The sequence below is a fragment of the Lachancea thermotolerans genome, assembly GCF_000142805.1.
Source record: "Lachancea thermotolerans CBS 6340 chromosome G complete sequence".
NCBI classification, from domain to species: domain Eukaryota; kingdom Fungi; phylum Ascomycota; class Saccharomycetes; order Saccharomycetales; family Saccharomycetaceae; genus Lachancea; species Lachancea thermotolerans.
The window spans coordinates 119,228-131,525 of NC_013083.1; the positions used below are offsets into that span (position 1 = coordinate 119,228).

Consider the following 12,298-nt stretch of genomic DNA (forward strand, 5'->3'; position numbering starts at 1 on the left):
TTAATATCGCAATACAGTAATACGGATCGCGAGTTTGAGCGTTGTATCAACAGGTCGCTTTAAAGATTAAATTCGGAGATACTGAGCTCAGCCCGAGTGAATTAAGAGTTAAGCCTCCTTTAAGTTAGCTTTTCTGGACTTTGTTTGCTCAAAGAACGTTCTTTTACCGAGCGTTTCCATTAGTAAACTAGCCACACGATAAGCGAGTCTTTTTGCCGCAAGTCAAGGACACACCCACTATTAAGACGTTACTGTTCGGAACTCGGATAGTATAGAGTGAAGGTAGTTATTAGGTTAATTTGTCTTACTCGAATCCCTTGATAGGTCCCTGTTTGCTCCGAATCGAAGTTTTTCTACCACTTACTAAGAAAGTCGTCTTCCCGACCCTTTCTAGTTACATTTTTTTTACTAGTACTACGGACATCGTCACCACCATGGCGTCGTACATGTACTATCCAAACTACGCTGCTCCGCAGCTACAACCATTCCATGGGCACTCGCAGTCAATGGGCGCCCCTCCTGTGGGAAATTATGGCTACTATCAGGCGGCTCAGCCTATGCAGCCATACTACCAGCCCCAGCCTCACCGCTCCTTTCACAACCATTCTTCGAGTTACCCAATGGTTATGCCTCCCCCAGGAATGGGTTACTTGGCACCCCCTGCCCCATCCCACCACATGCCGTTGCCACCAGTTCAGCCTCAGCTACAACCTCCTGTTCAGCAACACCCACCTCCAGCTCAAAACCCTGAGTCTCAAGTAAACGGTGGTGTTCGTGAGGTTCTCGACTACGACCTGAAGTTGATGTCAGAATTTGTGGTTAAAAACGCTTATTTGGTTTTTGACAACGATGATGCCATTAATGTCGAGTCGTCCAGCGTCGTGGATGTTTTCACTAAGGGCGTGAGCTCTGTGTTAAATGCAACTAGGTTGCCTTCAGTTACAATCTTCATGGCTCTAGATTTCCTCTGCAAGTACATCTCCAAACTGCCAGCTGGCGTGGAGGCTGTCGGAGGCGATTCTGTCAACGTGATTTACCAAAACTTGATGATTGCGTTGGTTTTGGCCAACAAGTTCAACGATGACAAGACTTTTACCAATAAGTCTTGGTCGCATGCGACTGGTATGGAATTGTCTGTGATCAATCAGTTTGAGAGGGCCTGGCTTGCTGTTTTTGAATGGAGGTTGTTTGATGACAACTTTGTGTTGTTTGATGAGTATTCTAACTCATTTAAACAATATTGTCAAGAAAAGAGTTCACCTGTCCATCAATACAACGCGCCTTCGTTGCCACCTTCTGCAAGCTGCGTTTCTGGGTTGTCACCAGTCCAACAAAACTGTTCTGGCTTTCAAACACCTATGCAGGCTCCGCCAATGGTGTATTCTTCGCCATGCTTTACTGAAGAGAGAAGCACTACTAGCAACTCTTTCTATCAGCCTACATTTGCGTCTCCTATTTCCAATGAGAGCCCAATGACAAAGCAGGGTATGAACGGCTATAGCTACAACTACTACAGCGCCCCACAGCCAGCTCCAGCTCTTGCTCCAATGTCTTCGAATTTGCTATGGAACAATAGAGTTGACGAATTTTATCCACAATCTCAATTTGCTCCTCCAAACAAGGCCTACTACTGTTACTCTAACTGAAAACACGGCTTGGTCACCAAGGTTTGCACTTACCAAAACTGATTTGTTGCAATAAAAATTTGAACTAAACCAAAAAAATTGAAAAAGTTCCTCGAAAACTTCTCCAAAAAAAAAGGTAGCTTCTATTGGAACTGCTGCACTATGCTCAGTCCTGCAAAAGTGTTGTTTATGGCAATTAAGAATGCTTGAATTTTTGCAGGTTTGTCAACATTTTGTCTGATTTCACGGTCATTGTCAAACGTTTAGGGAATTCACTGCGCATGCGGGACCTCTTCAGTGAGTTTGTTTCCATGCTCGATATACTATCTCGTTACTATATAGAATGATTATGCAGTCTTTCAAAAATGTTTATTCTTGATTTTCAACACTAACAGCTGGCGGTTTTAAAGTTACTTAACGACCTATTCAAACGCCTCCTGCTTCCCGAAACCAGCGAACGCTTCTATCTAAGCAGATGCAACTTATTCCCTCATTAGTGTCACTTCCTACACCACCTCTGACACCTTTATTTATAAAAGTCACGCCCATAACAGGTGGGATTTTCAAAGAATCTCCAAACTCATCTTTGGGGACTATGTCCTCTTCAATTTCAATATCTCCAGCGCTGATGTTCAGGGTACTAACTCGTTCTTTTTGTTTAACATCCCAAACACGGATTTTCCCGTCATAACCACAAGTTGCTAGGAACTCACCAGTAGAGTTGAAGCTAATGCCGAAAACCCAGCCATCGTGTGTGAAGTTTGCAATGTTGGCTTGACTGCTATGGGTTGGAACAGTTAAGTTGCCAATACGCTCTCCATATTCAGTTTCGTAAAGCGTTACGCAGCCATAAGAACCAGAATCGTTTGCAACCGCTAAAAGCTCGCCTAGAGGCGAAAATTTGACGTCCCGCACCGTGTTGCTACTTTCTTCAGTGCCCTTTATACCAAAACCCTCAAAGACATAGATGGGCCTCAAAGTCTCGAGCTGAGAAACAGAAACGCTACCGTCTTGAAACCCTGTTACAATGAGTCCCTTGCTTGACACATCTACGCAGGTGGCAAAATTAGGTTCAGGGGAGGGAATCTCTCCCTTCAATACGAGATGTATATCTTTCTCCTCTGCATGCTGGCCATCGGCCTCCTCTTTTTCTTTGAACGTTTTCAGATTCCACACAATTGTGTTACCTTTAACATCTGTTGCCACTAGCTTATGGGAAACGTTCAAATCATCACTTTTGAAGAACCTAACACACCAATAAGACTTCTGTTTTTCGCTCTTTGTTAAAAGATCTAGCTCTTGGAACGCCCCTGACTCAAGATCAATGCTGTAAACAAAAAGTTGCCCAGAAAATGATACACATGCCACTAGAAACACTTCAATGCCTCCTCTTTCCATAGAATGAAAGGCGTCAACATGATGTACACCGGTTTTATGAACGAATTTTGATAAAACGTGTTCTTTGGGCTGCTGACCATCGAGAAGCCTGTTTTTCCATAGTTTCAAGGCTCCGTCTCCCGAAACAGTAATAGTGAAAGGATTGGAAATGGACATGCCAAAGATATCGGCCTCATGAGCCTTCCCGCAATTTGTGGTGGATATAAATAATTTGGACTATTTCGAAGAGAAAAGTGGTTAGTAAATCTTTAAACAACGTGCATATCAGGCGTGTGTAAGTCCTGCGCCACGTAACTAGCATACCATCTATTATTTACCTGGCTTGTTTTTTGGCTATTTAACTTCTAGTGAAGTGTATTTAGGTAACTTTTTCCAATGAAACAAACATATTATCTTACTCTACAAAGGCCAGTCAGATTACTCCTAGAACTTTCAAGAAATAAGGGTTGTCTGAGATTACAGGCACTCTATAAAGATGCTTGGGGACAAGTCAGTTCACGTTGAAGTCCATGTGAGTAAGGGCCAGATTGTTAAGAAATCGTACACTCTATACCTCATAAATTTGAAGATCACCAAAGATGGCGGGTTAGAGAGTTCATTCCATTCTTTGAGAAGATTCTCTGAATTTGTTCAGCTGAAGAAAGACTTGGAACAAGAAGTGGGATGTGAGCTACCATATGAGCTACCTCCGCGCCGCTTCATCGGCTGGCTAAGGCCTGCAAGTTCATGTGATCCGGATGTCATCGAGGAGCGTGTTCGTGAACTAACTACTTTCTTACAAGACTTGCTTAATGACTCTTTCGACACGAGATGGAGAAAAGCGCGGTCCTTATGCCAGTTCTTACGCATCCCAGATGATTGGGATAATTCAGGAGCTGATGGTAAGCACGGCAACCGTTCGCGTGACTTTCATTCGTCCAAAGACCCGCAGGAAGAGGACCTTGCGGACGCACAAAAATGGCTAGAGGAACTCCGCAACTGCAAGATTCTTTATGAAGAAGCAATACAAAATACATCTTCGTTTGCCAAAGCGAGTGTTCAGCTAAGACTGCGAATTCACAATTTGGAAAAAGGGTTGAAGAAAATTGAAGCTGGACAGCTTGTTGGTGCAGCTGAAGTCAACCGTCGCCAGACTCTACTAAATGGCCTAAAAACAGACCTGAACCGGAGCTCTCTCACCTGGGCGCCTCAGAGTACAGAGACTTTCGACTCTGGACTTCTTCCTACAACAAATTCACAAGCCCTCAAGCCTATTGCTGGCAGGAAATTAGGGGAAACAAACCAAACCACTCGCCTGAATAATCAGGAGCTCCTCCAACTTCACAAAGACACCACACAGGAGCAAGATAAGGAGCTAGAGCAACTGAGGAGAATTATACTTAGTCAAAAAGATTTGTCGCTTACAATGAATCAAGAACTCGCTCAGCAAAACGAATTACTGGACTATATGGGAAATGAAGTTGACTCCACTGCCAGCAAGTTACGCTTAGCAAACCGGAAGGCCAAAAAGTTTAATGGGAACTGACCATTTTAATAGCGGCGCTAATTATACTGGGATTTTAATTACTCACCATGTTTTATAGAGGTATGTTGGGCCCACCAGTCTTCAGGCTGGATCTGAAGTTTAGATAGATATGCCTTCTAACGTTAACAAATTATCTTTATATTTATCGTCTACTATAATGTATAATGGTGGAGGAATAGCTAAAAAAAATTGGCATCTCATCTCATCTCATCGCTTATTATTCCAAGCTGAAAAGGCAGAAGATTGAGACAAGATAAAGTGTCCGCAAGTTGCATAGATGTCTTTCACACCTCCTTCGGACCCAAAAAAGCCGAAGAGCATTAAAGTTTCACAACTTTGTGAACTTTGTCATTCCAGAAAAGCCTTGATTAAAAGGCCTAAGAATCTGCAAAAAATATGCAAGCTTTGTTTCTTTCATGTCTTTGAAACCGAGATCCACAACACGATCATCTCCAATAATCTGTTTGAGTATGGAGAAAAGGTAGCGGTTGGTGCTTCAGGTGGTAAGGATTCAACTGTCCTGGCTTACGTCCTCAAACTTCTCAACGAAAGATACAATTACGGAATTCAGATTGTACTGCTCAGTATAGATGAGGGTATCGTCGGCTACCGTGATGATTCCTTGGCAACTGTGAAACGTAACAAGGAACAATACGGCTTGCCCCTTGAGATTGTGTCGTACCGAGAACTTTATGACTGGACAATGGACGAGATTGTGGCATGCGCAGGGGTGCGAAACAGCTGCACTTATTGCGGTGTTTTTCGGCGGCAAGCCCTCGATCGTGGTGCTGCTAAGCTGGGTATTCGCCACGTTGTTACAGGACACAACGCAGATGACATGGCAGAAACAGTTCTGATGAACATTCTTCGCGGGGATGTAGCGCGTCTTGAAAAATCTACGGCAATCATGACCCAAAGCAGTGGTTCGCCTATTAAAAGGTCAAAGCCATTTAAGTACTCTTACCAAAAGGAAATTGTCCTCTATGCGCACTACAAAAAGCTCGACTATTTTTCAACAGAGTGCACGTACGCCCCAGAGGCATTCCGTGGTACTGCAAGGGAGCTCATGAAGAATCTGGAGGCAGTGAGGCCTAGTTGTATTATTGATATCATCTACAGTGGGGAGAGTCTGCGGCTTAAGCCCAAGAGAACGAAAAGAGCGCCCCCAGCTGGACATGTGGAAGTTTGCAGCGACGGTTCTGTTTCTTTGAATGGAGGGGACTTTGTCGATGGTAACAGATGCGAAAGATGCGGCTATTTGTCCAGCAACCGTATATGCAAGGCTTGCATGCTTCTCGAGGGCTTGCAACAAAATCGGGCTAAATTGTCCATCGATCGTGATGTTTCCACACACGGCGCGGCCAGGCTTACTCGAACTTTGGAGCAATTAACTTTTTGAACTTAAGCTATCATTCACCACGCATGAAACGAGGGTAAACATTCTATACACAAAGCGAGGGTATGTCTGTAATTGCCGGCCCTCGACAAAGCATCAATGCCCTTTTTTAGGTCCCCGCCCTCACTAGGGAAAAAAGTTTGTTCAATACCTAAAACTTTCGAGTTTTCCAAGCTACGCCTTCGCTCGGGACGTTAGGCTGTAAATATTTCGGCATATATTTATATCTCAGCTCTTAGCTTTTGTGTTCCGTCAACCTTTGACAGAATGTGGCTTTGAAGCGCTTCTTAAAACTTTTGGTGGTAATTTAGTTTAATTGATACACTATTCTGTTAGTCTAGGAAGTTTTCAGGGACGTGTGTGTTGTATTCCCCATGTTCCCTCTTCTATGTTTCGCCAGTTGGACCCTCAACACTGCTTATTTTTGAGCAGCTTGAAAACAGGCAGACTGAAGACTAAATGAATGGCTTTGGAAACCAGTTTCCAAATAGGTGTTTATGTTCCAATCCTGCTCAATACTAGGATTGCCACGAATTCCTAATATAAATATGGGTAAAACCCTTGCTGATCATTGTTGACATAGAGGAGGTAACATCGAGATACGCGCCACGTGATCAATAAAGCTTGAATGTTATTAGCATGCCAAATAAAGACAAGATGCATAACCCCGCGCAGGCAACTTAGGCATAAGCAAACATCACATAATAGCCTAGTTAGCGTCACACGCGCTTTTGGTTTTATACTTCAGTAAAACCAAATCGGTGAGCGTTATAATTTGATTAGAGATCGGGAACAGTGCGATGAGGTCATTCATAAAGTCCCATAAAAAATCGAATTCTCTAGACAGCAGTCCTTCAAGATCTCAGTCTGATAAGGAGTCGGGACGTTCGAGCTATGAGTATGCTGTACAACCACAAGCTCCACTTTCCAAGAGGCCAGTGCTCGATAAGGGTCCACCTCAGTCTCTGAGTTTTGAATCGTTCCACAAACTCACCAACAAAAACAAGATCTTCTCGACCAAGATTTTCAAAAAGCCCGGAAGCCACACTTCAAAGACGGGCGAACCTTGTACAACACCAGTTTCACCACATGTGCCGACGTTCAGAAATCTTTCTTCCCCAGAAACTCCTCAAAGCTCACACTTCAGTCGCCATTTCCAAGAGGAGTCTAAAGAATTTACAACGATAAAGGGTACTCGGACGCACGAATGGGGTGCATCAAAAGACAAATCCTCATCTGTCATTGTCCTGAATAGGAGCTCTACTTCCTCAGATGCTTCTTCGGAAATGACGGAGTCTGGATTTGGGAGCCAAGTCAAGCTCCAAAGAGGATCGGTGAGTTCGGCTACTTCGAGTTGTATCGACGAGAACCAACGAGGGAGCTTTGACCTTCAGGCGGGGACTACTACTCCACTGGTGAAGTTAGACGATCTCAGTGAAGTGCAAGAAAAACATCCATATTTTAGCCTGAGATCGCACGGCAACAAAGCAAAGAACCGACAAGTAAGGATACATTCACATGAAGATTTTCTGAGTCTAGAAAAGAAGTCCAATGTGAATTTGGACTTTTTGCCTGGGGGTCTGGGAAGTTCAAACAGATTGCGGAACCTGACCAGGCTGAACAGTACAGATGACTCTCTCCACTGCGTTGCCGAAAAACCCTCTAAGGCATATGATCAAGCCCAAAAAGAAAGTACGCCTAATCTTAACCTGCTGGGATTAGGCATAGATGCAAAAAACTTGGTCCAGGGCGAGGAGTCTTCTTTGAGTAGCTCCGATGAACGGGAACAAAGCGTAATAACGAATGATAGGTCGTTTGAAGAAGGTGATGAAAACAGGGCCTCCAGCATTGCGTTGAGTATCACAAAAATATCGGTTAGCGAACATCCTGAAAGTAGTTCTGAGAGAGGAAGCGAACCTGATGAGGATTATTCAGACGGCTCTTCTAAATTCTCTTTCGAGATTGGAGGTGTTAATGGAAGAACCTCCTCGGTCAAGTACTATTCGAAACCAAATCCTCAGCCACACGTCTACATTGACGATGTTTATGAAGACGATGACTTTAATGAAGATATGAATTGCTTTGACGAGGAAGAAGATCAAGAACTTGAAATGAGAGTTGGAGTTAACAATGACAATGCTTCTGGCGTACGTGGCACTTCGAAACTGCAAGAAAAAGTTGGTTATGGTGCTATAACTGATGCATTTTCTTCTGATGAGGAAATTGAGCAGCAAAACAGTAGTAAGGTTAAAGGCTATAATGACTTGTTTGATATTTCTGATGATGAGTCGGAGTCAAATACCTCGTTCCATGGAGGACAAGAAGCAAGTGATGGTAACTCTTGCTTTTCAAATGATGAGGCTCTCTCCGTGAAAGGAAACATCACTACCGAATTTCAAAGTAGCAATTTAAAAAGCTATGGTGATATATTTGACCTCAGCGATGAGGAGCTTTCTAAATTTCCTAAGGCAGATTTGTCCAACACAAATGAAGACATGGCAGCTCATCCCGATGTTAATGTAGATTTTGAAGGAGCTGAAGCCCCGAAACAACCCTTTGGTCACAAGCCAAGTACGACAGAAAAGATAATTCAAAGCTGTATTAAACCTGTTCACAGCCCGAAGTTGTCAAAGCCATCTTCGCCACGCGGCACATTGAGGCTACCATTTCCGGCTGATCCAAGAAGCCCGACACTCGACAGCGCTACTCTGTTCTTGCCTCCGCCTGCGAGGTCACAAGTAGTGAAGTATCATGACCTTAGCTCAAATCTCGATTATGAGGTTCCTGGTGCGATGAGCAACTTGTTCTTCATTGATGAATCAGAAGAAGATCAATACAACAAAAAGCATCAACCCGACGAGCATTACCTCGATGAAATTAATAATTTGCCAGAAGACTTTGCATTCTCCGATGATGATGAGTACTATCTATCAGCTTCGAGGTCGCCTGGGTCCAATGTGAGAAACAGTTCCTTCAAAAAGTCTCACAGCTTTTCAGAGAAGCCAATTGGAGCTGTAAAAGAGAAAACTCCCAGTAATTACAAGTTAGAGCTAAAAGACAGGGTAGTAACCTTTTTCCATGGGCCCTTCGATAGCACACTTACAAGCACATCGCCGCGCAGTCCTGCTGCCGAAGAAGACGACGATACGCCGCTTTCGATTGAGGAGCGTCAAATCCAAGGTGTTACAGGCCTGGACCCACTTCCAGTTACGCCATCTAATTCTTTTAGTAGGCCAAACGCATACTTGGGCCAAAGTAACGGGTTGAGCCCTATCCAAGAGACAAACTCTTCAGTTGACAATTCACCGAGAGTTAAAAGTCGCCTTAATAATAATTAGAAGTACTGCATGACATTAAAAAGTACTTATGGTGAGGAGTCTTCGGGTAGTGTAATTTTTTATTAATTGCAGAAATGCAGGTGCTTTTTAGGTTTATTTAATACAATGCATGGGAATGACTATCGAAAACCCTATATATACCTTTGGGAGTTGAGTCTATCTCAGCAAACTAAACGGAATTATTATGTTTGCCCGGTATGTTCTTTCATTTTAAAGTGCCTTCGGTGAAAGCTAACAATTTTCTCGAAGCCTGCGATCAGGAGAGTTGCTGCGCTCTTTACTAGCCCTTCTTAATTTCTCGAGGTTTGAAATGTATTTTTGTGGTCTTGAGGGCATGTTATTGTTCAAGCTAGTGTGAGCAAGTCCTTTAGGGCTGCGGTTCTCCTTTATAGGCTTTTCGTGCGACTTCAAGTACGAAGGCGGGGGCACTGGTCGTGATAATGGTTCGGACACTTGATTTGTATGTGATGGGTCTTCAACGAGGTTCATTATAACGCTCTTTGCTCTATCTGCGGTCATGTCACAAAGCGCAAGTACTTGATCGTAATGTTGTAAGGCATCCTCGTGGTAAGATCTTGGCCTTCGCTTTGGTGCGCAATCATTGTTTCCAGGTTCATCAAGTAAGATTATGTCCACCAAACGACCGCCGATTTCTTCTTTGGTTACTCTATAGCCCGAATAAGAGGGCTGTATTTCACCTGCAACAAGAGCGGGGTTATTTCCCCTCTTTGCACGGCGACCACTCACAAAGTTGTTTCCGCTCTTTTTGTTGATATAGCTAAACACCTCCATCGACTGTTTCCAATCATTATGAGAATACGTTGTTGCGCTTGACGGTTGTGATGGCATTGTATCCGCTGAGCATTCAGACGACTGGCTTCTATCATTGGAAAGCTGGCGTGATGGAGAAAGCCTGTTGTCATGGGTTAACCTGCACTCAATAAGACTTGGATCATTGGCCGTTTGCGGCGAGTCCAAAGGTGTTTTGAAAGAGTTGTATGTCGACAACGGTGTAATATTATCCCCTGGTTTCGCATTAGCACCAATTAAACTAATACTGCTATCACTTTTGCTTGATGACAAGTTTTTGACAGAGCTCGTACCAGTTGAATGGATAAAATCTGAAGAATCAGCGTCCGATATGACATCGCTGAAAAAGTCCATCGCTAAAGAGGAGCTTGAATTGTGATATGACAACCCGGATTTATGTGATAGCTCATCGGTATCCTGAGCGGGTTGGCTATTTTTATGCGCCGTTTCTAGTAACTCCGCTGGCCTTGCAATAATCCCGGATTCAGCACTATCCTTCTGCTCATGTTCACTGAGTGTAAAACTAAATGATTCTTCTTCTTCTTCTTCTTCTTCTTCTGAAACAGGGCCTTTATCAAGCTCACAATTCCTATTTGCTTGTAGTGTGCTACTCTTTGTCGGCGTAGACTTAGCATTAGCTTCGACATCAGCTCCAGGGAGGCCTTCCTTGAATGTAACCGATTTAATTGATGACCTTTTGGGCGACCGTTCGGGCGCTTCCAGGTTGCTCGATAAAATACCGGACGAAGTCAATTTCGCATTGAACATTTCTTGCGAGTTGTGAAAACTGCGGCTTCTCGCGTGAGAGTGTCGCGTCCGGAAATCATCTGTTGATGCCCTGTTTTGTAGCATTTTTCTGCGCCTTTCAAAGGAATTGTCAAGTTCTCCTTCATTTACTTGCAAATTCTCGTCAATTGGTTGCGTTTCAGTAGTCTTGTCTTCCTGTTGAATGGCTGGGAACTTGAAGAACTCATTTATTTCATCCTTTCCTTCATGTTCGACAGTAACGGGATGTGTGTTGTCTTCGCAATCGACTCTAGCGAAGAATTCAGCCAGCGAATTCCTGTTAGATGATGAAACCGGTTCGTTGAAATCAGGTAATGTGATTGTTTTAGAGGGGCTGGAAAGAATTTTGAGAGCGTAACTTTTCGTTATCTCGACGGGCTTTTCTTCTTGAGTTGGCTTTGTTTTGAGCTGAGAAGGCGGTAATTTAAGTTTAACAGGCTTTTCCTCTTGGAAAGGTTCAACTTTGGGTTGAGAACGCGGTAGCTTAGGTAGCTGGGGCTGTTCCAGCGATAAGAAAGCCTTCTTTGATGGGGACTTGTTCAATAAGTTGCGAACTTGATTCTTGAGGTTCACATTAGCATCCTCATCGATGCCCAATATCTTGTCAATATCCTGGCCGACTTCAAAAGAGTAGTCATGGGATGCCGATGGAATAGATATGTCGCTTCCCTCGCTTTCAGACCTGTCCGCCGAAGAGTTGGGGTCGAAAGGGTCTCTTTCTTCCTGGACGTCGCTGTCTTCGAAAAAAAGACTATAGCCTTCTCCGTCATAGATCATACTCTCGCGCCGCTTTGTCTTCTTGTCTGGCGAAAGGTAAGGCGGTAGCGTAACCTCCAATGGCACGGGGACCTTGTATTTGTTGAGGGGAGAGTCCGATCTGAGGTACAATTCGCTTGGTTTGAGGCGTGATGAAGTGCAACTCAAAGACCGAGAATGCGTATTTTCAGCGGCAGGGCTTTGGTAGCTTTGGATGGTGCCGGCAATTATTGACTGCAGGGACTGGGCGCGGCCGTGCCCCTTCTGTCCTTTCACCGACATCTTTTGTAGCTGTTGTGCATTGCGTTCATTGTGGAAACGCCAAATCTCTTCCGGAACGTCAACCATTATCTTGTTGTGAAGATCAACAAAGTGAGTTGTCATATCCTCCTCCGATCCCTTCGGGAAAACGACCTTAGTGGGAGACACCCGCACGGGCTCTTCATCTTCATCCAGTAAAGATTGAGAGTCATCTTCTAAGGGTAGTGAGAATCTCACTTGAGATGTGCTATGCTTATGGTTGTAAGGTGACGATCTGCGTTTTTCGCTGCTCTTAAGACATGACGGCAGTTCTTGTTTGTCATGCTCAACACCCTGCTGCTTAGTAGGCGTGCTAGGGCCTGGGTCGAGCATTCTTGTGCACCTAGATCCGGGGACTCAGCAA

At 44.1% G+C, this 12,298-nt stretch overlaps 6 protein-coding genes across 6 annotated transcripts; 4 read left to right on the top strand and 2 right to left on the bottom strand.

Annotated features, from left to right (window-relative positions):
* Nucleotides 1–434: 434 nt before the first annotated feature.
* Nucleotides 435–1,646, top strand: CLG1 (Clg1p; the record flags this gene model as incomplete). The annotated part of the gene is made up of 1 exon (XM_002555066.1): nucleotides 435–1,646. One exon carries the CDS (start codon nucleotides 435–437, stop codon nucleotides 1,644–1,646), a length of 1,212 nt encoding a protein of 403 aa, XP_002555112.1.
* Nucleotides 1,647–2,051: 405 nt separating this feature from the next.
* On the bottom strand, nucleotides 2,052–3,329 carry SKI8 (SKI complex subunit WD repeat protein SKI8; the record flags this gene model as incomplete). Its single annotated transcript, XM_002555067.1, has 2 exons — nucleotides 2,052–3,239; nucleotides 3,327–3,329. The coding sequence occupies 2 exons, from the start codon at nucleotides 3,327–3,329 to the stop codon at nucleotides 2,052–2,054; spliced, it is 1,191 nt and encodes a 396-aa protein (XP_002555113.1).
* A 169-nt stretch (nucleotides 3,330–3,498) lies between these two features.
* VAM7 (Vam7p) lies at nucleotides 3,499–4,548 on the top strand (the record flags this gene model as incomplete). The annotated part of the gene is made up of 1 exon (XM_002555068.1): nucleotides 3,499–4,548. One exon carries the CDS (start codon nucleotides 3,499–3,501, stop codon nucleotides 4,546–4,548), a length of 1,050 nt encoding a protein of 349 aa, XP_002555114.1.
* Nucleotides 4,549–4,825: 277 nt separating this feature from the next.
* NCS6 (Ncs6p) lies at nucleotides 4,826–5,947 on the top strand (the record flags this gene model as incomplete). The annotated part of the gene is made up of 1 exon (XM_002555069.1): nucleotides 4,826–5,947. The coding sequence occupies one exon, from the start codon at nucleotides 4,826–4,828 to the stop codon at nucleotides 5,945–5,947; it is 1,122 nt and encodes a 373-aa protein (XP_002555115.1).
* A 797-nt stretch (nucleotides 5,948–6,744) lies between these two features.
* On the top strand, nucleotides 6,745–9,282 carry ZRG8 (Zrg8p; the record flags this gene model as incomplete). The annotated part of the gene is made up of 1 exon (XM_002555070.1): nucleotides 6,745–9,282. The coding sequence occupies one exon, from the start codon at nucleotides 6,745–6,747 to the stop codon at nucleotides 9,280–9,282; it is 2,538 nt and encodes an 845-aa protein (XP_002555116.1).
* A 231-nt stretch (nucleotides 9,283–9,513) lies between these two features.
* On the bottom strand, nucleotides 9,514–12,267 carry FIR1 (Fir1p; the record flags this gene model as incomplete). Its single annotated transcript, XM_002555071.1, has 1 exon — nucleotides 9,514–12,267. The coding sequence occupies one exon, from the start codon at nucleotides 12,265–12,267 to the stop codon at nucleotides 9,514–9,516; it is 2,754 nt and encodes a 917-aa protein (XP_002555117.1).
* Between the last annotated feature and the right edge of the window lie 31 nt (nucleotides 12,268–12,298).